The sequence below is a fragment of the Pelodiscus sinensis genome, chromosome 24, assembly GCF_052426305.1.
Source record: "Pelodiscus sinensis isolate ZL-2025 chromosome 24, ASM5242630v1, whole genome shotgun sequence".
In the NCBI taxonomy this organism is placed as follows: Eukaryota; Metazoa; Chordata; order Testudines; family Trionychidae; genus Pelodiscus; species Pelodiscus sinensis.
In genome coordinates, this window is record NC_143075.1 from 1,922,993 (window position 1) to 1,948,006 (window position 25,014).

Sequence of the window (25,014 nt, forward strand, 5' to 3'; positions counted from 1 at the left end):
AACCATAGGAAGGGGATGCCATGGAAAGATACTTTTAAACCTCTCTGGCTAATTTCAGTGTATTGATAATCTCAATCTTCAGTGATTTAACTGCCGCTGGATTGATCCTCATTTCATGTCTTTTGTTCAGCTGGATCATTTCTGTCTGAAAACCAGTAACATCTTGTAAATATTTCTATAGTTTTTCAAGATCTATAACTTTCCAAATAGGGTCGCTAGAGGGAAACCGGTCACTTGTCAGTGTTGTGACCTTGAGTTGTATCTGATTGAGATGGCACTTAGGTGTGAGTGCTGTGAAAAACCTGCATGAGAAGAGAAGTGACTATAGACTTTATCTAAGCTTGCTAAAAGCGTAGACCGCTTGTGTCTGCAACCCAGTGCAACTCCAGAATGAAGCTGGAGCTGTTCTGTTGGCAATAGGGAATGGCAATAGACTTGTTACTTCTAAAGCATGCTGTTTAACTACAACATTCATCTTGGTTTGGTCTGTCTTTGATTCCTGGATCTTTCTTTTACTTCAGTCTGAAAGTATCCATGTTTGAGGAAGCGATTTGTCTCTCTCCATCTAACTACCCACATCTTCCTAAATCAGCTATGCTGGTGATGGAGACTAAAATGTTAATAGAAGGAGACTACGTTTGTGACGTACCTGTGTCACTAGCAGTAACGACTGTCTCACTAAGTTCTGCTTCCTTTGAGAAGAGCTGGCCTGTACATTTAGTGGCATATGATCTGGTTTGGTGGTAGAGAAAATACTTCATGGTCTTCAATTTGGGGTGCTAATTCTTTCCAGTTGGTGAGTAGACTTGTTGGCTGTTCTCATCTCAGTTTGGAGCCAGAAATAGTATCTAAGGAACAATCTTTGGGAAATGGGCTCTTAATGTGTCTGTGCTAAAAATGACTTCTGGCTTTTGACTGCAGTTCCTCAAAAGGCACTGAAGACAGCTTGGCTCTGTCTACATTTGCAGTGAAGTTGTTTTTAAGCCTGGTTTGACTTAATCCTATTTGTAACAACAGTAAACGTACCTGTGTGGGCCAGGCCCTAGTCCACTCAGCTTCTGGTTCAGTGTTTGGGGAGCTGGGAGGTAATACACGGACTCTAGTGGCGGCCGGGGGGAGGGGGCGTATAGGAAATAGCAGCAGACTGAACTAGACCCAAGAAAAGCTTTCCAGTCCTGAGTGAGGCGAAGTTGCCTTCCTGCGAAAGAGACTCTGGAATCTTTGGAACTTGGGTCCTGTTTGCAGGCGTCCTGATACAGCTAACACTAGGCTGTAAGAGGAGGAAGGCTGCAGCATTGTCCGGAGTGTCAGGCTCTTGGGCTGCACTAACACTGCTCTGAAGAACCCACCAACCCCCAAGAAATGCTTTTTTCCGGTTCTTTAAGAGAGTCCCATATCCCCGTCACATGCAGAGATGTGTGCGCCAGCGAATGGAACGGGGACTGCTTTTACGGGAAGACGTGCTGCACTGCTGCCTTGGAAAGAGTTAAGGCTTTAACTTAATCCAGTCTTAATTCTCTCCATATGGCTGGGTCTGGCAGCACAGGAAAGACTTGGCTGACAAACTCGCCTGAACAGTGGCTAAAATAAATATGGGGGCCATCTGTGCAGCAAGGGGAAAAATCCCGCCTGTGAACCACGGGGCCGCCTCAGACGGGTCCTGCCAAGTTCAAGGTGTAGCCAAGGCTTGCAGGCAAGGCGGGGGAGCAGAAAGGAAACACGGGCCAGTTGTGAAAGGGCCGTCTGCTGTCTGTCTGTGACGTCAGCGCTGAATGGAGGGGGCGGGACAAGGGGACTAAGCTGCTGCTTTGCCTCTGAGCAGCTGGGTTGCTGTGGCAACCCGTCCTGCTGCCGTGGTGATGCCCAGTGGCCTGTGCTTTGAGTTTTCAAAGGGACAGGGGCTCTGGTTCAGTGGAGAAGGAAAATATCCGGGGGGAGCAAATTTGGTGCTGCCACAAAACGTCAGAGCCTCCCTGCCTGGCACAGGGTGAGAGGCTGCGGCCTGGAGGCTGGTGGGGCTGAGCTGCGGGGGGAGGGAGGCGTTACGACTGGCGGAGAGGGGAAATACGGAAACCCAAATGGGAAGGCGAGGGAAGTGCGCAGCTCTAGACTCGACCGCACCCAAGGGGCTCTGTCTGGGAAGAGCCCCGCTGCGGAGGCCAAGCACGTGCTGCTTTTCGGGTCAGTGGAGCAGCTCAAGTCCGCACTCTCCGGTGTGGCTGTTAGAGGAGAGCAGTGCAGTGCAGCGAGCTCCTTCCTGCAGCAAGCAGATCCCTGCGCCGTGGTGTTAACGGGGGCCCTTCTCCTGCAGGGCCTGGTGCTGTGAGGCCAGGCTCCCACACTGACAGCTATGAACTCGGGCTTCACCAAGTATGGTTCCCCTCCTCGGAGCTGGCTCAGTCTGCGCCTGGGGACGAGTGAGTAAATTCTCTTCCGCACTGAAAACCCGCGCAAGGCAGGCAGCTGCCATTCTCTGTAGCGCTGGGCTCGGGACAGATAGGAACTGACCCGTCAGCTGCCTGCTTTCTGATAGCTTCTAATCGCTCACTTGGCATCTCACTGTGTTGCTCCAAAGGTGTGCTCGTTAATTGGCGTGGTAATGAGTTAATGGTGTGGGAGCGGAGAGCTCTGCAGGGAATTAGCAGGGATGTACTAGTGAGAGATGGTCTGGCTCTAAATTACGGAGCGCTTCTCCAGCGGGAAGGCGCGGCGCAGGGCAGCTGGCTCCCTGGCATCCCTAGGGAGAGAACAAAGCAAGCCCTAACTGATGCTTAAAGGCAGGTGCTGCCCCTTCAGTTAGTGCAGGACTGGTCGGGGAAGACCCAAATCCCTGGCCTCCACGGACAGCAGCCCCCTGTGCACATGCCAAGGGGAAGCCAGGCAAGAGGGTGGGGGATGAGACTTGGAGCCTTTGATACGTAACGTCTGTCAGAAATGATTCACGTTCTCTTGGCCTGTCTCTTGAACGACCAACCTTGCGCTGCAGCCTTCTCGGATGCTGCGCTGCGTAAGGGAGTCCTGGGCCCGGCCCAGCGTGAGCACGAGCCACATGGTGGCCCCCTAGGAAAGGGTGGGGCGGGGTACCCTGTTCACTACTGATGCACCCGGCTCCAGGTCTCTTGGCATGGGTGGCAGTCGTTTGCCGTAAGCAAGTCGGGAACTTGGACCCCCTCTGGATTCAGCGCAAGGTCATTGGAACAGGAGCAGGCTGACTTGTGTCTGCTGTTCAGGTGGCTTGGTTAGTTCTGTCCTTGCCCGGCCTGTGTCGTGCGGCAGACTTCCAGGGAGGGGCACGCGGGAGCAAGTGGCATTCTGGTTGGGTGAGCGAGTGAGGCAAAGCTGGTTTCAGTATGCTCGCACCTTCACAAAGCCACAGCGCCATTGATGGAAGGGCTCTGTGGGGCAGGCCTGCGGATCCGTCTCACCTACTCGCCCATTCATTGGGAGGCTCATCCTAGCCCATGGCACTGGGAACACACAGGCAGCACTTAAATGGACGGAGTGATATCCTGAGGCCGTGGGGCTGCACTGAAGCTGAGGTATCTGGCTTGTCAAAGGGGTTCCTTCTGCATAGCTTGGAGAGCTGTCTGCAATACTCCCAAAGGCCTTGGGTTTGACCTGAGGCTCTTCCAGCCCTAGGATTCTGAGTCATGGGGGGTTTCTCTACAGCCTAGGGGAGGGAGGGTGTGTGTGTGTGTCCTGCATTAACAACAGGCTGCAGCAAAGAACTTTTAGCTCACAACACAGCAAGGGAGAAAAGGAGACGGGCCTCGCAGGATGAGGAAACGCTTCGGGCTCGGAAGCCCCTGGGCTAGTGGAGCTATAATCTCACTTCTGTGGCTGCTGCTGTAGGCACCTCTCTCTCTTTCTTGCACCACATCTCATTTTGCAAAGGCCCAAGGCAGAACATTAATCTCTGGTATCTGATTCTTACCCCTGAATAAGGGGCTGTGAATTTCGGAGGAGGGGAACTCAATCCATGGGGACAGCAGGGAGCATCATCCCCACCAGGATGGATAAAAACAGATTTCAAACCTTGATTTTTATCTGAGAACATTTTTCTTTAAGAATCAGTCTGTGAAAACTAAACCTGAAATCATTGCAGCATGTGCTGGGCCTTAGCCGTAACCTAATCCATGAGCCCCGTTTCCATAAAAAGAGCACGTTACATCAATGAAGCCGCCTCGGATTTTAAGGAGGTGAAGGGGCCGGTTTTTAGGTGGGGAGCAAGGAGCAAAACTGCATTTTTGTATATCTGTATATCTGCAGAAATGAGCTGCAGGTATCCGCATTGACCTCCGTGGATATCCATGATCTGGGGTTCCTATCCCACTGGTGAGATGTGCGCTAGATCTTCTTTCCATTCACTTCCCAAGGGTTGCTCGAAGAAGATGCCACCTCTGTTTCTAACTGGATTGAACAATGCGGCATCCTCCGCTTTCCTTGGGGCTTGATCCGAATGCAGTGTAGCAGGGCTCATGGGACGCTCGGGAGACAGAGCCTGAATTTTCTGTTGCTCACCTCCTCTCTGCTCCTAGTTGTACCCTCTTAGATGCACTGTCTATATTTCATAGATTCCAACGCCGCAAGGGACCGTCTAGTCTGACCTGGGTGTAACAGGCCAGGGAAGGAACTCCCAGAGCAGGTCTCTTAGAAAAATGTCCAATCTTGATTTCCAACTTGCCAGTGATGGAGAATCCACCATGGACCCTTGGTAAATTGTTCCAATTCTTACTTGCTCTCTAGGTTAAAAATCCATGCCTTCAATTTCCAGCCTTTGGATTGTTGCACCTTTCTCTTCTAGTCTGCAGAGCCTATTTTTAAGGTTTTGTTTTCCAAGCAGATACTTATAGACTCTAATCAAGCCACCCTTTAACCTTTGCTTTGTTAAGCTGAGTAGATGGACTCAAGGAAATCACTCTCTGTAAGGCAGGTTTTCTAATCCTTTAATTGTTCTTGTGGCCATTTTCTGAGCTCTTTCTAGTTATCCTTTCTGGATTGCGGCTCTCCAAACTGAACACAGTTGATTTAGCTGGGCTCAGTCCTGCTTTGAGCAGGAGGTTGGACTAGTTGACCTCCTGAGGTCTTCTCCAACCTAATTTCTATGATTCCAGCAGGGTTTGCAACAGAGCTAAGTGCAGAGGTAAACTAACTTCTTGAAAGCTGCTCTCTTTCCCCAACAAAAGTTGGTCCAATAAAATCTTGTCCCTACCTTCCTTGTCTCACTACTATCCTGGGATCAGCATGGCTGCAACACCATTGCATGCTCTGTACTCCACATTTCCCTGGTCATGCATCCCAGAACTGAGTTAGCCCTTTTGGCTAGCATGTCACATTGGGATCTTGTGTTCAGCTGATTAACTGCAGGTGACCTCATTCTCAGAGCCTGTGCTTCCCAAGAGAAAGCTGTCAGTTCTTAAAGTCCGGCCTGCATTCTTTGGTTCCAGATGTATGCGTCTACACTTAGCTGAACAGTAGAATCTCCATTACAAACAGATACGTCACCTCATTTGGAACCAGAAGTGTGCAGCCAGGCAGCAGACCCCCAAAAAACCCCAAAGCAGATATTCTACAGTACTGTGTTAAGCATAAACTACTAAGAGGGAAAGTTTTAAAAACATGGACAAGCTAAGGGCACTCAACTTGTTTCATTTAAATTAAGATGGCTAAAAGCATCATTTTCCTTCTTCATAGTAAAATTTCAAAGCTGTGTTAAATCAACATTCAGTTCTAAACTTCTGAAGGAACCATAATGTTCTGTTCAGTTTTGCAAAAATTTCAGACTTACAGATGACTTCTGTTCCCCAGGGTTTGTAATATCGAGGTTCTACCTATTACAATGCTTATTGTTTGTGTCCACCTCAAGTAATTCCTCTGTCCTCTGAGTTTATCTCCAAGTTCCTTCATGCAATAACTTTGCGTCTGATGACACGGCTTGGTTAAAGCCTGTGCATTTAATTCACCATATCCTTCTCCCTGAATCGTTAGCCAGCAGATCTATGAACAGGAATGCAAAGAGAGGCTATTCTGTGGCCTTGACATCCAAAGCTGAGAAACCTGAAACCAGTATGGACACTGGCTTATGGAAGCTTGTGGTTATAGTCAAGGTTAAAAGAAGAACTTTAAAAAATGCTGATGCAACAATATGAATCTGCTGCAGACTCGCTTTCCCTGCCGGATGCTGTGGTGAGTACATGCAAACTCACATGTGTGCATGGATAAAATACAGGGCCAGGTTACTGGAATAATCCGCAGTTGGGAGCTCTCTCGTTGGCCTGGCTGGTTTGAAGGTGACAGGAGGCAGAAATGGCTGCACACGCTCTAGCTGTTCCGTAAGATTATGTGGTTTGAGCCATAAATTGCCTTTGCTTGACGCGGGCCTTTTCCGTGCCTAACTGAAACGTTCAGGTGCGTTTCTTCCGTGTGCGTAACAGTCTGTTACTCGTCTCCCTTCGTGAGGCTGGAAGATGACACTGAGCAGGTGTTAGTCTCCCTCTGCACCTTCCTGCTGCTACGAGAGCAGGAGAGGTGTGTGCAGGAGCCAGGGAAATGGGGAGAGCTTGCACCAGTGTAACTTAGTCACTTAGCGAGCTCTGCATTTTCTTCGGCATCATTTATTCATTCATTGTATTTAAAAAACTAAGTCTTAGGCACCTCAGTCAGGCTGCCTGTTAGGTTTTGGTCCCACACTACCCCTCTCCCCCCTTCCCTTATTTATTCTTGGATCTGGACTTCTAACACTCCGGTCATCTGAAGAAGTGGGCTGTGTCCACGAAAGTTCATGATCCCATCGACATGTCTTGTTAGTCTTTAAGGTGCTGCTAGGCTATTCATTGTTTAAGCTTTTACAGTTATACAGGTTGAACCTCTCTGGTCGGTTATGTTGGTTAGCTGGGTGTCCACTTAGCATGGGTGTGTCCAAGTTTCCATAAAGTTTTTTTACAGCCCCCCAGTCCTGGCTCTCAGTGTTCTGTGCTGTTATTTAGCTCTAATTTACCCCTAAATATCCTCTAAGAGCCCAGCAAGCAGTGAAGTGGCGATGCTGCTAGACAATATGGACCTCCCATGGACTGGCAAGTTCTCTGGTTTGGCACCGGTCATGTCCCAAGGTTGCTGGCCTAAAAAAGGTTCAACCTGTAATAAAACAAAGATCAATTAGAACTTCAAAAACTTTTTTGGTGCAGTTGACTAATCAGTTAGGGTACGTCTACACTACAGCGCTAGTTCGAACTAACTTAGTTCGAATTAGTTAATTCGAACTAAGCTAGTTCGAACTAACGCATCTAGAACTAAAAACTAGTTCGAACTAGCGTTTTGCTAGTTCGAACTAGCAAGTCCACATTGAGTGGACTCTGAACAGGGCTTAAGGATGGCCGGAAGCAGTGCCGGCAGGGCATAAAAGGAGGACTTAGAGCATGGAGATGCTGTCTCAGGCTAGCCGAGGGCTGCGCTTAAAGGGTCCCGACCCCCACCCCGGACACACAGTTCTAAGGGGTGCCCCGCTTGCAAAGAAGTTCTGGCTTGGAGTGCCCTGAGTGCCCACACTGGGCACATCACACCACTCGGCCATCAGCCCGGCTGCACTTGCCGCAGGCTGCCATCTGGGGAGAGGGAGTAATTGGGGGGCTGCAGGAGAGCTTCCACCCCCAGAAGCCCGCAGAGCCAGCCCAGTCCTCCCCATCGGGGGCTCGTACCCCATTCCTCCCTCACCTCCTTCCACTTACCCTTCCTTAGCCCCCCTTCTTATTGATGTACAAAATAAAGATAACGTTTCTTCCAACATTGACTCTGTCTTTATTGAAAAAAAACTGGGGGAGACTGGGAAAAGGAGGTGGGAGAGGGGAAGAGAAAGGCTGGGAGAGGGGAGGGCAACTAACATGATCAGGGGTTGGGAACAGGTCCCAGATGAAGAAAGGCTACAGAGACTGGGACTGTTCAGCTTAGAAAAGAGGAGACGGAGGGGGGACAGGATAGAGGTCTCTAAAAGCAGGGGTTGGGTGGAGAGGGTGCATTCAGAAAAGTTCTTCCTGAGTTCCCATAAAGAAGGACTAGAGGACACCAAAGGAAAGGAATGGGTAGCAGGCTTGAAACTAGTAAGAGAAAGTTGTTCTTCTTCACAAAGCAAATAGTTAACCTGTGGAACTCCTTGCTGCAGGAGGCTGTGAAGGCTAGAACTAGAACAGAGTTTAAAGGGAAGTGAGATAAAGTCATGGAGGTTGGGTCCATGGAGTCCTATTAGCCAGAGGGTAGGAGTGGTGTCCCTGCCCAAAGTTTGTGGAAGGCTGGAGAGGGATGGCACGAGACAAATGGCTTGGTCATTGTCTTCGGTCCATCCCCTCCAGGGTCCCTAGGGTTGGCCGCTGTTGGCAGACAGGCTACTGGGCTAGTTGGACCTTTGGTCTGACCCAGGACGGCCATTGTAAGCTCAGGGCTCAGGGTCGGGGGTCTCAGTGGACCCCCTTGATTTTCATGCACACCTGGTCCTGGGTGGCCAGGCTGGCAGCTCTCCTGCCCTAGATGGCCACTTTCCTGTGCCTAGTGCGGAGATCGTGGACGAGGTCCACGATGTCCGCACTAGCCCAGGAAGGTGCCTGCCTCTTGCGGTCCAGGGCAAGCTCCCGGGAGCCGCCAGCCTGGTCCCGGCAAGAGGGGGTGGGCTGGGGGGCATCGGGTGGGTGGCTCTGTGCCGTGCCAGGTGCAGGGTCTGCTAGCTGGGTGCTGGCAGGCTTGCACCTGGCACGGGCACCGTAGCCAGCCCGTGCCCCTTTAAGGGGTCCGGGGCCGGGAGGGGGGCATAGAGTTTCCCTGGTGTTGGCCAGAGTGGCCACCAGGGAAACCTGGGGAGGGCTAGCCTCCCACTAGTTCGAACTAAAGGGCTACACAGCCCTTAGTTCGAACTAGCTAGTTCGAACTAGGCGTTAGTCCTCGTAAAATGAGGTTTACCTAGTTCGAACTAAGTGCTCCGCTAGTTCGATTCAAATTCGAACTAGCGGAGCGCTAGTGTAGCGCCTATTAAAGTTAGTTCGAACTAACGTCCGTAAGTTCGAACTAACTTTGTAGTGTAGACATACCCTTAGTGGTGTGACTTCTTTTCCCATGGAGGTTAGACAGTTGGCAAATACAGGCAGCCCCCGACTTGCGACACAATCAGTTCCTGGTGAAGCGGTGCAAGTCGGGGGAGTTGTAACTCGAACCCTCATTTACGATAGGCATCGTGTGCCGTCGTAAATACGGGCTGAGGATGTAAGTTGGGGGTTTTCAGCCCCTTCCACACTTACAAAAATGGTTGTAAGTGCGGGGTTTTCCTATAGAAGCAGATAAGGATTGGGCTACCTTTCTGTCAAAGGGTACAGACAAAACAAAGCTACTCCACAAGCGTGGCGTTTTCAAAGAAAATAGTGAAGACACTGATAAATTATTGGACTGGAACGTTCTTAGCCTGTCTTATTTTTCATCCCTTTCTTTTTTTTCTTTTTTCCCATTTTAGGGAGCTGCAATGTTTTTATGCAACTCAGGAATTCATCTGCCTTAATTGTGTCTCTTCTAGTTTCTTAAAAATTGGAAAAAATGAAATTTTCCCTTAGTTCGTGTGTGTGAGTTTTACCTTCTATTAGCACAAAGTGCCAGCAGCCAGTGGTGTTGACGCTGGGGCAGAATTTTGCCAAGGAGAGAAAGATGTTGCTTGAACTTGTTTCTAGGGTCCTTGTGGAAAGAATCATTTCGGTGTTGTGACGCTCTGCCTCTGGGATTTTGTTTTCTTCCTGATGGAGGGAGGAGGGGGAGAGAATTTCAAATGTTGTTCCTTGAACACGAACAGAGTAACCTTCTATTTGGGCCTTTGCCGGGCAACAACCCTGAGGCACTTCAAGTTACAGGTTGTCATTTTTGAAGCGCCCTGCCAGTGTTCTGGTATCTCAGTTTGGAACGGGTCCCATATGAGGAGAGGTTAAAGAGACTGGGACTTTTCAGCTTGGAACTGAGGGGGGACGTGTTAGAGGTCTTTAAATCCTGAGTGGTGTGGAGAAAGTGAATAAGGAAAAGTTATTTATTGTGGGAACAAGTATAAGAACTAGGGGGCCACCAAATGAAACTAATGGGCAGCAGGTTTAAAACAAATAAAAGAAAGTTCTTCACACAGCGCACAGTCAATCTGTGGAACTCCTTGCCAGAGGAGGCTGTGAAGGCCAGGAGTATAACAGGGTTTAAAAGAGAACTAGATAAATTCATGGAGGTTAGGTCCATCACTGGCTGTTAGCCACTATGGGTAAGGAATGGTGTCCCCAGCCTCTGCTTGTCAGAGGGTGGAGATGGATGGCAGGAGGGAGATCACGCGATCATTACCTGTTCGATTCACTCCCTCTGGGGCACCTGGCATTGGTATTGGGCCAGATGGACCTTTGGTCTGACCCAGTAGGGCTGTTATGTTCTCAGGGCTGTTTGATGCAGTTGAACTGGTAGCAGGGAGAATGGGATTTGATCTGTTAGCGAAAGCTAGAAATAGTTGCTTTTTCTTTAACAGGCAGGAAAAGACAGAGGCTCCTGCGGGGTGGCATGAAAAGACGCTTCTCGTGGTCTCTGGGGCCTGGCATAGGCGGACAGATCTCTCCTTCCAGCTGCCTCCACTTGCTGCCCAGAGCCCTCTCCCCAGCTTGCAGGCGGCTGTGTGGGCCTGCCCCTCAGTGAGCAGAGACCCGAAGTGGCACAGGATAAATCTGCAGACAGGATCCCGGGACAGGAGCGATTCTACCTTAGCTGGGCCGGGGGGTGGGAAGCTCTCGTGGTTTATGCCTTCGCTTTGCGCTGTGGACGTCTCTGCCTTGATTGCTCAGGGATGACCGGCACATCCCAGGCCTGTCTCGCTCACAGCCTGGATGCTAATTGGCCTCATTGGACCCAGCTCCTGTGGCTGGCAGTGGCATGGGGCCCCGCTCTGGGTCTGGGGCTCTCTGGGGTGTAGTTTGAGGCTCACCTGACGAACAGGGTGTGGTGCTGGCACCATGGGCTGGAGATCTGTGGGCCTTCGCTGTGCCGCTTGCTGTGAGCACTGAGTTCTCCCCGTGCGCTGTCTGAAAGCGGAGAGCAGTACGTATCCAGGAGCTCGTCGTGCACCGTGGCTGGCATCCCAGACCGTGCCCAGCAGGCCTGGGGGGCTGGACTTACAGCCCAGCTTGCTGCACTGTTTGTCTAGACGTGGTCCTGTGGTCCCCACGCTCCCGGTTGCTCATTTCCACTGGCTTGAACTCTTGGCAGAGCGCGGGGGCTGGAGCTGAAATGCAAACCAATGCATCGTCCCTGGGATACAGCCCGGGCCTGCCTCCAGAAACTTGGCTCTGCCCTGAATGCCGGGAGCCTGCTGGGAGCAGATAAGAAATTTGCGGGGCCGGCTGGCCTTTTGCAACACATTCATCTCTGGCTCGGAGGCTTTGATGAGGCCCGGTGCCTCGTGCCCTTTGAAATGCGTCAGTTCTGTGCGTACGGATGGGCCGGCCCGCTGGGTTTGGAGGGGTCAGCATGTGGCTTGAATATGAACCGAGGCTCCCCAGGGAGGGGTTCTCTGTTTCCTTTTCAGCTTGAGAGTGAGAAACAAGAACCGATCGGCACAATGTCCAGCTTCCGACAGAGACTCTGCTACAGGGAGGAACTTGAATGATCGGCAGTGGGCCTTGTGCTGTCCTGGAATCCAGGCTAGCCGCCTCTGTGCCCCACGCTGAGGGACCAGGCTGCTGGGGCTGGGAAGGGTTACTTCGAGGGGGTGGTAGGGAGAGCCTTTTTCAGCCAGACCCGGTCTGCCCAGTGCAGCTGGCTCCAGTTTCCTGGGTGACTCCCCGGTGAATGTGTTCAGCCCATGGGGGAGTGGATTGCTGCCCTGACTTAGTGGGGTGTCTCTGACAGCTCTGCTCTGGGGGCGTTCATCACCCTGACCTGGGAGGTCAGACTGGAGCACCGCGCCGGTCCTGACTAGTCTCGCAGCCTATAAGGCAGTTGGTTCTTCACAGGCCTCCCCTCAAGGAAGGGCCAGGTACGGCACGTATTTCAAGTCTGGGCTTAAACAGGGCAATCCAGCCTGGTTCCCTGCTCGTTTACCCTGCCAGTGCTGGGCACGCTGCTCAGAAACTGCTCCGGGGACGGTCCTTCACAGTGGAGCTGGAGGTCTTTGGCAGGAAGAAGGCTTGTGGCTGCGTGAGGTGCTCTGAATTTAACACTTTCTTCCTCCTCCGTGGTCCTCTCTTGCTGCCCCTGCTGGCCTCGTTCCTGGGAAGTTTCGATCCTTTGGACACGTTCTGCCTCTCCGTGTTCTCCTCGAGACTCGCATAGTCTGGCCTTCGAGTTCCCGGCTCAGCCCCTTCGTGGGACTCCCAGCCATTGGAGACTCCGAACTGTTGCCGGTTCCCGGTGAACGAGAGCAGGGCTGCCCTGCTGGAAAATGGGGGCCCAGACTGCTAGGCAGGCTGTCTGCTCAACGGGAGTCTTTGCTTAGTGGCCCCGCACGAGTAGCTGTCTTGTGCTGCCTGAAAGCGTGAGGTACCGCACACCTCTAGCTCGCCACAGAGCAGGAGGCAGATCACGGGGCGGACTCGCTTCCTTCTCTGAGGCTGGGTTCCGGAGACAGCAAGAGAGCCCCAGCCAGGCTGGGCTCCTTGTCCTTGCCTTGACTGGTGCCTAGGATGGGAACAACCTTTCCCTGCATGTTTTGTGTCTTTTGGCTGGTACCGAGGGGCAGGGATCGGTGCCGGGAAGGGGGGTGTGCTGCTGCTTGAAGCCAAGGTACTCGGTACCAATGTTCTCTAATCTTCTCCCTCTGTGTGCGATTTTTTTCCATCCATGTGCAGAATGAATTTTGTTGTGCACTGAGGCATGTGCAGATGTGCACCACCAGGAGAAACAAAAAGCCACCTGTTGGCGCTGTGCTAATCAGCTGGGTGGCAGTGGAATCCCTCCTGAGTGGCCGCCCATCTTACAGGGACCCCTGCTTGGTATGTGCTGAGGCCGGTGCCAGCGCTGGTTCCGTGAGGAGTGCGCACAGTCTGTCTCCTGCCCAGCTCGGGCCTGAGGGCCTTACAAATACGACTGTGTTCTCGAATGTGGGACTCAGCCAGACACTTCGCACAACCTCGCTGTGGATCGCTGGTCGGCTCGGGCTTCTCGCTGCAGGGGGTCACGGGGCTTGATGCCCAGGGACGGGGCATGCTCCATCCCTGGGCTCAGTCCCTGGGGGACTGTCTATCACTAGAGCACGCTCAGCTGTTAACTAGCTGCTAACTACAACTATGACAGAGCAAAGAGTGCGAGGACCACTGAAGGGCACATCCTTGGGGCTGGTAAGTCCTCTCCGTCCCTTTGAATCATGGTGGGCTGTTGGCCATTAGGGCTTCCTTGGCTTGCCTGGGTCCCAGGGGCAGCGTTCCACCGAGGGAGGGGGCCAGTGACACCCTTCTACCAGTCTATATATGCACCACTCCCGAGGGTACCAGAGCCGGCTGCCTAAGATCCCCCCGAGGGTAAAAGCTTCCGGCTCTGGTGCATGTGGCGAGCGCACACACCTAGGCTGTGTCTACGCAGCAGCGTTATTCCGAAATAACGAGTGCGTCTACATGAGTCTTGATTTTGAAATGCTGCTTCCTGCGACTCCACGAACCCCCCTTTGACGAGGAGGAAGGGCGGTCGGAGGAGGAGAGCTCTTCCTTCTGCTCCCTGCAGCGCAGCCAGTGCCAAGCACCGAGTGAAGCGATTTCGACTTCAGCTCGCTATTGAGGTCAGTCGAGTTGTGTATCTTACTCGACGTTAGCCCTGCTGTGTGGCCGTGCCCCTGCTGTGGAATGGGCATGAGCAACGCCTCTTGAACCGTTTCAAACCTCCCCCCGGCCCATTTTTTGGTTCGTGCCCCAGCACAGCAGCATCGACCTGTGGCATCAGGCTCCTACTCTGGACCAGACCTTAGAAATGGGGATCTAGCTGTGAACATCTCCGGCCTGATCCGCGGCAGTGGCCAAGGGGCCAGGCCAGGCCAGGCCCGAGCGCTACCTCCCCGAATGCAGCAAGTGTGCTGGGGAGACCCACAAGCTTGGACGGGACCCCCATGGTCATGGAGCCTAAGTCACTGCAAGGTGCAGAATGTGCTGGGTCTAAATTGCCCCAGAGAGGTGGCGACTCAGCTTCCTTTTCAAACCCTCCGGCAAAGACCTGCCCCCACTTCTCCAGCCGTCCGTTCCATTCTCGTGCCGTCGTCGTGGCTGGGAAGCTTTTCCTGCCCAGCTGTTGTTTGACCCCAGCTCTCGTCCTGCGTCTGTGGCTAAGGGGACAGCAGGTCTCCAGTGTTAGGGCAGCTGTCCAGGTATCGGCAGACCCCTGCCCTCTTGTCCTCTCCTGCCCAGCCCTTTGAACTTGTCATTTCATCTTCCTTAGCTCCGGATCATCCCGTTACTCCGCCCCTGCCCAGCGGCCCTGGGGTTCTGCCCTTCTGGGCCTCGGTGCCCCTCCGTTCAGAGCCCTCCAGGAACTCGCCTGGGTTGGAGTTGATGCAAGAGGCGCTCCAGCCATAGGTCTGTAGATTGGCCTTGACAATTACCCAGCAGGGAGCGCCAAGCTGAAAGAAAAGCTCGTCCAGCCCCCCAGCTGGCATGCCTGGGGAGGGATTCGCCTCCTTCCTGTGGCTCCGTGTATGGAAAATGTGGTCTGATGGAGACGTCTGGGGCAAGGAGCCAGCAGCTGAGTGCATTGGGACCGGCGATGGCGACACAAGAATCCGGCAAAGCAGCCAGGCCACGGGGCGGCAGAAAACAGAGCCAGGCTGCGAGGAAGCTGACGGGAGGGACAGGGAGTGGAAGGGGAGCAGTTTGCTTAGGGGTGACGGGGACATTGTGCCGTGCTACCCAGAACTCCCATACCGGCCCTGACCTGGGGGGGTGGGGTCTTCCCAGTGTGCCACCAACTGCCCTGTCACCTCTGCTCTGCTAAGCCCCTTCTTCCTGTCTAGTGACTGTGGGCAAGACCCTCCTTGGGCTTGGCTGGGCCCCAGGACACAGGGCAGCCTCTGGCCTGAGCGCATGCGTGAGAGGCAGCTGGCCAACCCGCTAGAATGGGTCTGGTGGCGGGACCCTTGTAAGGGTTCAGAGGTTGGCCGAGTGGGCCGTGGGCGGGGGGAATGGGCTGCCCGTTGCAGCGGCTGAGTGTTACGCATGATGCCCAGGGCATCTGACCGTTGCACTTTCCACTGGGCTGGTATGTTGCACACGGGGCTTGGCTCTGCTCGCACGGGGCGCAGTCGGGCTCGCGGTGTGGGGCGTGTCCTCGCCCTCGGCTGGGCTGGCAAGGGCAGTGCGTGCAGGAGGAGTTAACACTGAGGACGCTAACTAGGCTGAGCTGATCAGCTGCTGAGTCCCGGTTTAATTCCTCACTGAAGCGGACGCCTTGTGCTCTCTTGGGACGGAAGTCACAGCTGCTGGTCCGCGGCTGTCTGGGAGTGACCCTGTGGTGCCTGGAGGCCGTGCCCCAAAGCCAGGGCAGCCGTGTAACACGCACGTGCCAGCACCTGGAAGGGAGGCGCTTCAGTTCCTTTCAGCCGTCAGTTGTTTTTTGTGGCTGGCTCCCTCCAGCCTGGCAGCAGGCGGGCTCTCGCCCTGGGCCCCCGGCCTTTCTCTACGGCGTGGATCCCGCAGCACGTTGCTGGCAGGGAGTGTGACTTCGGCTGCAAGCGTTCCAGCACCCGAGGCGGTGCGGGGGCCAGGAGCTCTGCCCAGCTGGCCTAGCAGGGTGGGCTGATGTCTCAGGTTAAAGGCTCCCCAACCAAGAGTGCAGGAGGCTTGTGTTTGTGGCCGGCTTCCCATGCAGTTGGCCACAGCGGGGATGTCCAGACTTTGGCACCGAGGGCTGCGTTGGCCACTTGCCCGAAGTCTGTGCCTAATTTGCATGTATTTACATAATTGTCTTGAGTGTTTGCAACTGCTTTTGCTTGTATGTGGCACTTCCTTGTTCCTGGATAGCAGTTGCTTGTTGGCCGGGTCCCTGCTCAGCAACAGCGTAACCGGCTCAGGACTTGCCTGTGTTTGGGGAGGGGAGAGTTGTGGGCCTCATCTGGGCCATGAGCTGCATTTTCAGGTAGCCCTGGGCTTGGAGCATCTCTGGGACTTGGCGCTGAGGTGGAGCCTTGACAGACGCTACGTGTGCAATGCACCAACTTCCCCCTCAGCCGGCGTGTGCGGCTGTCAGGGCAGGGTTCTTCCGTCTGCCGGCCAATCCACGGGGTGTGGATGCTACAGCGCCCACCTACAGGCGGCCTCCTTTAGCTCAAGCTGTCAGAGCTCCGGTTTGAAGACTGACGGGTCCCCATCCAGTAGCAGGCGGTCCTTGCACACACCTGCATGACACGTACATCCCGGAGGCCTGGGATGTGCGCACAAGCCCTCTGAGCATCACACGCGGTGTCTGCTCACCAAGGAAGTGCCACCTCCTTCACTACGGCACAGTATTCCCTTCCACTGGCCGCGTGGTCCTCATGCACATGTCTCGCTCGCCCCTTGCTCCACAGCCTGTGCACCACAGACCGTACGTGCGCACGCTGCACGGTGGCTTTCCGCTGCACTAGGACTTCCTCGTGAGCAGTGAGCCTTGCGGGACGGAGCCGAGGCTGGGTTGGCGTCTTGAAGAAGCACCTGGGGTTGTAGCCACCTGGCGGGGGCGCCAAGTTCTGGTCAGCCCTTGCTTGATGCCTGGGCGCCCTTCCCGACGATGTGCCGGCTGGTACTCTAGTGGAGGGTCTTCCAGCTCTTCCCTTTCCCAGGGCAGGAGCCTCCTCTGCATTGCTGCCGGGCAGACCTCGAGCACACGAGGGAAGGCTGAGTGAATCAAGTGGGTCTCGACAACCTCCAGGCAGTTGGCTGAAGGGACGTGGCTCCAGCTAGGAAACGACATAGCAGGGGTCAATGGCCCATAAGCCAAGCTTGGTGCTGTCTCCGCGGCGGGAGGTCGAGGGGAGCAAACGCCCATGTCGGCTTCCCTTACTCCTCTCACTCAGTACCACCAGCGCGGACCGGGACGCCCTCGGTATTTGATTTAGCAGGTCCTTATTAGGCCTGCTAAATCGAACGCCCAAAGGTCGATCTCCGGCATGGTAAGTATAGATGGGGCCTTGGGTGCAAAACGCGCTTGTCTCACCCAGCCCTTTGCAGCCCTGCGGGCCTGTTCCCTCTGTCCTGATGGCCTGGCCGTGCTCGGACCCAGGCGGGGGAGCCCCCAACCCTGTCCTCTTGCAATGTTTAAAATCTGCACTGCCCGGGAAACCTGGTGTGAGCTGCCACGGGGCAGGGCTGTTGTGAGAGGCAGGTGCAGGCCAGGTGCACGCTCCTATTGCAGGCAACTTGTGGCAGCATCTGGGAGGTACACACCCGGCCCTTCCCTCCCCTCCCCCTCCCCCGTGCTCATGCCAATAAAATTGCTAAATGGGGCCCCTCCTCCCTGTGCCCCCTCCGTCTGCAGGCCCTGCACCCCCCCGGGTTCTTTGCTCTCACCCAGCTGGGGGAGCTCCCTGCGCTGACCTCCGGTCCCCTCACTGCAGCGCCAGGAGGGGCTGCGGATGGGGCTCCTTTGCGGCATGGGATTTGTGGTGCTAAGCGCCCTTGTCTCTGTCAGCTGCCGGTGTGGCCCAGCGCGGAGCCCCCCAGTCTAGGAGCAGCGCCCATCGTGCGGTGCCGCGCACGTGAAGCACATGCCCCAGGAGAGGCTCCGAGCCAGAGCTGGGGACTGGCGGGTTATGGGACAAGGCAGGGCTTGGAGGGCACCGTGCTGGCTGCCTGGTTAGCCGCTGTCTGGCTTGCTGCCGGTGCTCAGAGCTCTGCTGCAGGGGAGCAGGACAGCGTGGCTCATTCTCACTGGCTCGGCACACTGCTGCGTCTTTCGGTGGTGCTGTCCCAGACCCTGGCACTGTGCGTGGGCGGGCCCACGGGAACCCTCCCCCGGGGAGCCTCCTTGCCAAGGGGAGGAGCTTCACCCTTTGGACCTTGGACAGGAACATTCGTCCCGAGGAGGCCGTGCTGCAGGTCCACCCTGACTACTCGCTGCACCTCATGCTCCAGGGCTCGTCGCTCAGTGCGCCTGGCCGCCCTTCCGCCTTCCCCTCCGCTGCAGGGCAGGTCTCTGCCCATCCCATGACGGCGCAGCTCCTGGAAACTCTGGAGCCCCTGTACCTACCTGACTCTGGTGCATTCGAAGCTCTCGGGCCCTCACGTCCTGCTTCCTCCTGCTCCTTTCCTGGCCTGTGTCTGGCTTGGTGCCCATACCGTCGGCACAGCGGGTGTCTGAGATCAGGGCCCCCAGACCATCCTTACAGGGACATGGTCCAGCTGTGCCCGTGTCCTTCCTTTCTGCCCAGTTCCATGTGGGCCAGGTCCTCTGTCCAAACCCCCCGTCTTAGGTGAGGAGAGCAGGTTGCAGACGCTGAGTGGCACTGGCCAGCTGCATGGTTACCGTGCGGCTGTTCCACAAGTCCAGGCAGCTGCCTGTTGCTGCCCCAGCCAGGAGAAGGGGCTGCCTCCGTTCAGCCCAGAGTTTGGTCTTGGGTCACGGCCTGTGTGTGTCATTGTGGCGAGCTGGCGGAAGCGGCTGTGGGCACTGACCCAGCAGGCAGAGACAGCTCTGGCTGTGGCAGAGCTGTGCTGCAAACAGCCTGCCAAGCCCACCTCAGTGGGTACCGCTGGAGTCCCCGGGAACGGAATCAGCATGTCCAAGCCCTCGAAGAAAACAAGCTGCTACTGCTCGTACCTCGTCCGAGGGGTGTGCTTGTGGCATCCCATTGCCTGCTTTCCTGCCCCTCTGCTGGTGTGGGCTGGCGGCGCCCGCTATCCTTTGGTACGTGTGCAGCATGCTAGCAGGTGCTCCTGCCAGGCCAGCGGGTCTCGCTCGGGCAAAACTTCAGCGGCTGTGCACGTGGGGGCACACGGGGAATGCAGCGGACACGAGCGACTCGTCTGCAAGGGCGATGGTCATTAACATTTGGCAACGTGTTTTATATTTTATATTTAACACGTGCCTGACCAGTGACTGGTTTCAAAATGCAAATTGTCTGCAGTTTGCAGTAGGCTGCTGGACTGGCCAGTGGTATGTACTCTCATATACTGGCTGTGGGACTCCTTAATTGCCTGTCTGGGAAGTCAGAGCCTCGTTAAGGAGAAACAGAGTTAAACTTCGGGCTCTCCCGACACCTGTGCATGGCCCGTATCTACAGTGGAGGGGAGCCACAGCTGCAGTGAGCCGTCCGCGGATCACGCAGGGTCGTTGCGCTCGGACCGGTGTGCTGTCCGACACCTCACGGCTGCTCCTGAGAGGCAGGCTCCGGGCCCAGCTTTCGTGTGCATGCCACACGCGTGTCCACAGTATCGGAGCCCAGACTTCAGGGTGCCAGCCTCGGACGCCCTGCCTTGTGGCAGGTGTAAATGGCAGTGCTGTGACCACTGTGCCTCGGGGGCTCTGTCCTCCCACGCACCATGAGGAGATGGGTGTGGCTGAGCTTCGTGGTCCAGCAGAAGACTCACAACCAAAGGAAAGCAAGAGCCTGCGCACTCCCGTCTCCCCCGGGATCCCTGCCGGGGGGCGTTAGCTACTCCCACCAGCCGTGTGAAGAGACCTAGCTAGGAGAGCGGGACCCAGCTTGCCACAGTGGCCAAGCGGCCCTGTCACATTGATTGCTCAGTGGCCTCTCTTGCCTGTGGCTATGGCACGTTCGCCACGTAGCTTGGATTCTGGCCGCTCCTTGCAGCCAGGGTGGGCAGCTCTCAGGAGCCCAGGTGGCTGGCTCTTCGGGGATGAGCCAGAGGGTGAATTCTGCTGGAGTCCCTTCCTCTCTCTCCAGAGGCAAGCGGGCAGCCCCCACGCGGAAGCTCCTTCGGCGGGGCATCTGCACACGTCAGTCACTGCTCCTTCCGGCGGCACTGCCTGCTGTCCGCCAGCCGGGCCCCAGCCACGCTTCCAAAGAGCTGCACATGGCCGCTGAGCCTCTTGGCCAGCACAGGGGACGTCAAAGCCCCCGTTGTCCGTGCCCGCCGGCCGATGACGCCAGCCTCGGCTTTGCACAGTGAGCCTCCTGTGAGGAAGGAAGGTGCCTTGTCGGGGTTGGGGGATGCATTCTTCTCTGGAAACTTTTCATAACAGCAAAATAGCTGAGCAGCCCCGTTCTGTCGAGGGCTTAAAAGCCTCACAAATGTGTCTTGTCTCCACAGCCGAATTTCTTTCATAGACGATGGAAAGTGAAATTTGGGAAATGTCTGTGGGAGGCGGAAGAAAGGCCCTTTGTCTGCCCGCTGCCCAGCGCATTGGTCCGTCTCTAGCAGCACCCCACAGTTCCCATTGCTCAGCATGAATGCAGCACTTGTCCGTCCACCAGGCCCTGCGCCTAAGAGCCCAAGTCTGGTCTCCTCCTACTAGTCCCACCATGGCCTGGCTGCGGGCTCGGCTCCGTGTGGCGGGGAGAGCTGCCCCTCGCCTGGCCGCCCAGCCGTGAAGGCAGCAATCCCGGCGGCTGCGGCAGGCCTCCTGCGTCCTCCCCAGGATGTTCCTGTACTGGAAAAAGCGGGGGGCGTACGAGCTGGAAACCCTGCCGGCGGCGCTGAGGGAGCTGGAGGATGGGGCGGTGGAACGCTTCTCCTGGAGCTCCACTCTGGACATCACCAAGCAGCTTGGGGGTAGGTCAAAGCCCTGTGTGTGTGTGTGGAGGGCGCGTGCGAGGCAGGCTGAGGTCACCCCGCGGGCGGGGCCGTAAGGCTGCGTTCCCCTTCTGGGATGGGCTCTGCGCGGGGCTGGTGGGGTGGAGAGTCCTGGAAGCGGGTTGCTGGGCTGGTGTTGCTGCTCAGAGGAGGGATTCTCTCGTGTGATGATGGAGAAGGATGAGCTGGAGCAAGTGCTGGCTGTACCCCCGCTGGTGGAGTCCCCAGGAGGTCCTGCCCCTCAACGCTGCCTTGGGTCTATGGGGAGGCAACCCCCCCCCCCAGCAGGGTTGCATACGGAGCCTTTCGCCTGCGGGTCTGTAAAGCCCGTCTGGGCCCAGGTGGGTGGGGGTCATCGCTGCCCGCTCGTGGCTTGTGTGACTGGTGAGGGTTGGGGTTGCTCCGTGGCAGGTCTCTTGGTGCGTGGTGCCCACAGAACACATCTGATTGTGTCTCCTCGGCCCTCCCTCCCTCCCTCGCTGCCCCATGGGGCAATGCTGAGCCGGCCAGGCTGCCTCGGCTCTCGGGGCCGGAGCGTGAAACAAAGCAGCAGATCCCAAGCGCCTCTGCTCCCTGTAGAGCAGCGGGAGGGAGCCTGGGGCAGCGTAGGGCAGGATGCAGGGGGGAAGTTCCTTCATTTCCTTTCTCCTGCTCAGAGGGCAGAGCTGGGTTAAAACAGGCCTCCAGGTCTCCCAGTAGATCCCAGCGCAAGCCCTCCCTGTGCGAGCCACGTTCCCTTCCCGGCCTTGCTCCCATCGCTGTTCCTAACGGCGAGGGAAATGCCAACCCGGGGGCCGGCCAATGGGGAGGCCGTTACTAGGCTGGCAGGGCCCCAGCGAGGCCGCGTGCACAGAGCCATCGTTGTGTTCTCCGGGGTGGCTGCACCGTGTGGGCAGCAAAGCTTCGCAGCCGGCACAATTCTCTGGTCCCTTTGCCACGGTCGTGGGACTGGCCCATCTGGTGCTCGCTGGCGTCTGCTCGGTGCCGAGGCCTTCGCACCTGCTGGGCCCTGGCCTGACTCCAGAGACCCAGGGCTCTTGGCTTGGCCACGGCGGTACCTGTCGGCTTCCTGTCGCTGCACGTTGCGTCCCCTCCTCCCGCCGCTGGCTCCTGGGGGCAGCACGAAGGTTTGGGCCCAGCTCCCAGGCGGTAGAGCTTAGAGGCTGGAGGGAGCAGGGCAGCTTCCCTGTAGGCTGTGCCTCTGTTGTGGGCCCGGGCACGTTGCCCCAAACAAGGAGTCCCACCTCCCTGTGCGCAGAATCTCCCTCGCCCGCCAGCGTGGGACAGCTAGTGGAGGGGTGCTCGTGGCGCTGTGACCCCGGCGTGTAATGGAAACCACTACAGGGCGGGCTACAGCTCAGCACCCTGCTTCCGCGCCTCTGACCCAAACCCGCCTGCTGGAGTCCAGGCCTCCGCCACTAGCCCCTGCAGAACCGTGTCTGCCCTGGCCCTCAGGACCGGCCTTCCAGCGCAGCGCTGGCTCCGTGCGGTGCCGTTCGCAGCCCCTGCTTCCTGCTGCTGCTCAGGGCTGTCAGAAAACGGCCCGTCGTGCCCTTACGTGTTTCCTGGTGACTCACCTCGCCCCAGCCTGGGCCTAGCTGCCTCTCCAGTTTCTATAAGGCTCGTAACCGCCAGGCTGGCTGTGACCTGGGGCAGGGCCCTCAGCCCCTCTGCTGGCAGCAGCTGACACCTTGTCTGGGTTTTGCTCTTCTGACAAGACGTGAAGACGTGGTGCTTAGTTGTGTGTGTGCATTCGTCTCCTCTCGGCTGGGGGGAAGGAACCTGAAAGCCAGACCAAGCCGAAGGATTCCCTGAGCTGGTACCTGCCGGTCCAGCCTGGAACCCCTAAGCGAGCTCTTCCCATGGCCAGAGGCGAGTGGAGAGCGAGAAGCCGGCTGGCTTCTGAGCTGCTGGCCCTGCCCTCGCCTAGTCGCCCTCTTCTGTGTTCAGTTCACACTCCCTTTTCCAAGCAGCTTCTGGAGCAGGGGCGGGCCCCCTGTGGCCCAGCGAGGGTCTCGGTGTGGCCGCCAGACTTTGTTTGCTGTTGCCCACATGCCGAGTTGCCAGATTCCTCAGGCATCCCTGCATGTCGGTTTTCCCTGCCGGTATTCGTCAGTGACACACATGTGCAGGGGGCCGCATGTTGGTTGCGCACTGCGGTGGCGGTGAGAGCCGGGAGCTCCCTCTGCGTCTAGTCACAGCGCGGCGACTGTTTACTCGGCACCCCCGCGAACTCCAGGTAGGCAAGTGCTGTTAGTGAAACGGCCCTGTCCCGGAGGCAGTGTTGCTTACGACAATCGTGCAGACACCGAGATGTCGGAGGGCCACTTGTGCGGTCACTAGGTCGCCCACGGCTGTGCTGGAGAGAGACTAGTCCTGTCTCTCTCACGTCGACACATTCCTTGTTTCTTCTGCTTTAGCAGGGATTCCCCTGACCTTAGTGCTATTCCGCTGAAGGCTAAATGAAGGAGCAATTCAGTGCCACTTGGCAGCTGAGAAGCCACCGCCCAAGGCATGAGCACGGCAGGATCTGAGCAAAGGCTAAGGTGGTTCCCTGGGTACTGACGGCAAGTGCAGGGGCGGGGCATGTGTGAGAGAGGGGCGCCCGGGGACAAGGGGGCATGTATTGTAAGCAACAGGTGTGTTGTAAGCAAAACTCGTGAAGTCATTCTGCCGCTCTACTCTGCACTAGTTAGGCCTCAGCTGGAGTACTGTGTCCAGTTCTGGGCGCCACATTTCAAGAAAGATGTGGAGAAATTGGAAAGGGTACAGAGAAGAGCGACAAGAATGATTAAAGGTCTAGAGAACATGACCTATGAAGCCAGGCTTCATGAACTGGGCTTGTTTAGTTTGGAAAAAAGAAGATTAAGGGGGGACATGATAGCGGTTTTCAAATATCTAAAAGGGTGTCACAAGGAGGAAGGGGAAAATTTGTTCCTCTTGGTTTCTGAGGACAGGACAAGGAGTAATGGGCTGAAAGTGCAGCAGGGGAGGTTTAGATTGGACATTAGGAAAAAATTCCTAACTGTCAGGGTGGTCAAATATTGGAATAAATTGCCAAGGGAGGTGGTGGAATCTCCCTCTCTGGAGATATTTAAGAACAGGTTAGACAGACATCTGTCAGGGATGGTGTAGACGGAGCTTGGTCCTGCCTTGAGGGCGGGGGGCTGGACTCGATGACCTCTCAAGGTCCCTTCCAGTCCTATGATTCTATGATTCTACGTAGTGATGAGCGTGGCCTGAGAGGAAGCTGAGAGTCAGAGATTCTTGGGCCTCCCATATTTCCTGGAATGGCAAATGTGGGATTCTGGCACTTCCTGCTGCCACTGGCTCCTCCTGTGTTCAGGGACACGGACGGACGTGGGGTCCTTGCCTGGCCAATCAGCTGGGCGGCACTGAAGAAACAGCTGCCTCGTACAATCCGCTGCTCCTCCCAATGCACAAGTGCCTCACACAACAAGCTGTTGCCTTTTCAGGCAGAGCTTTCTCCTGAATGCCTTCTCCAAGCCAGGCATCGTCACCTCTCTCTGTTACTGCAAACTGCTTGCTACAAGCACTGCCAGGACTCTCTTCCCTATGAGCTTCCTTAAGCAGCAGTTCACCCTTCTCTGGCTCTGCAGTAGCATTGCCCTGCTGAGCCACAACCAACTCCTCCTGCAATTCCCTTACTCCCTGGGTCATCTCTGACCCCTCAGGTGGATTCACAGACAATCCCCTCTCAGGCACACAGACTCACAAGATACAAGGGCAGAGACCTTCTCTCTCTTTGCAGTTCTCTAGATGGCTGTAAACTTCCCTGCCGTCATTAGGCACCAGAGTTAACATGCCATCATCCTCTCCTTGTGTCCGGGCTAAGGGGTCACCCTGGTCCCACAGAGTCGCTTCCCCCCCTCTTCGAGCAACACAGCAGCGTCAGTGTCACCACTGTCTGATCTCTGGGGTCTTGGCAGAACACTGCCTGGATCTACCCAGGTCACAGCCTCCTTCTCCCCAGCAGACACACACCTTGGGCCACTTCCTTTCTGGGCCTTAGCTGTATCCAGACCCAACTCTGGGACAACAGCCCTGCTCTCAGCCATCACAGGCTGTGGGGCACCTTCCTCAGACAAAGGAAGAAACTCTTCCCCACACACAGACAAGCAGAGAGAGAGTTTCTCCCTTGACCCAACACCCCTGGCTAATTTCAGGCATACAGCTAGACACTGAGACAGCTTCCTTTACTGCCCCACAGCTACTTCCACCAGCCAAATTACCAGCTTGCACACACTGTGCTTCACACCACTCCTTCTCACCTTGTGCAGGTTCAGTTCTACAAACCTCACCA

The 25,014-nt window shown here is 56.0% G+C and overlaps 1 protein-coding gene across 4 annotated transcripts in view; it reads left to right on the top strand.

Moving 5' to 3' along the window:
• The first annotated feature begins 39 nt into the window (after window positions 1–39).
• Window positions 40–25,014, top strand: part of PLEKHG5 (pleckstrin homology and RhoGEF domain containing G5) — a 90,139-nt gene continuing 65,164 nt past the window's right edge. Inside the window, exon 1 of one of the 4 annotated variants that reach the window (XM_075906547.2) lies at window positions 40–2,417. In XM_075906547.2, the coding sequence (XP_075762662.2) occupies window positions 2,351–2,417 (67 nt within the window). In that variant the 5' untranslated portion in view covers window positions 40–2,350. Of the gene's footprint in view, window positions 2,418–19,951; window positions 20,670–25,014 lie in introns of those variants that run through there. The other 3 variants (XM_075906555.2, XM_075906545.2, XM_075906548.2) reach the window with 3 other exon arrangements.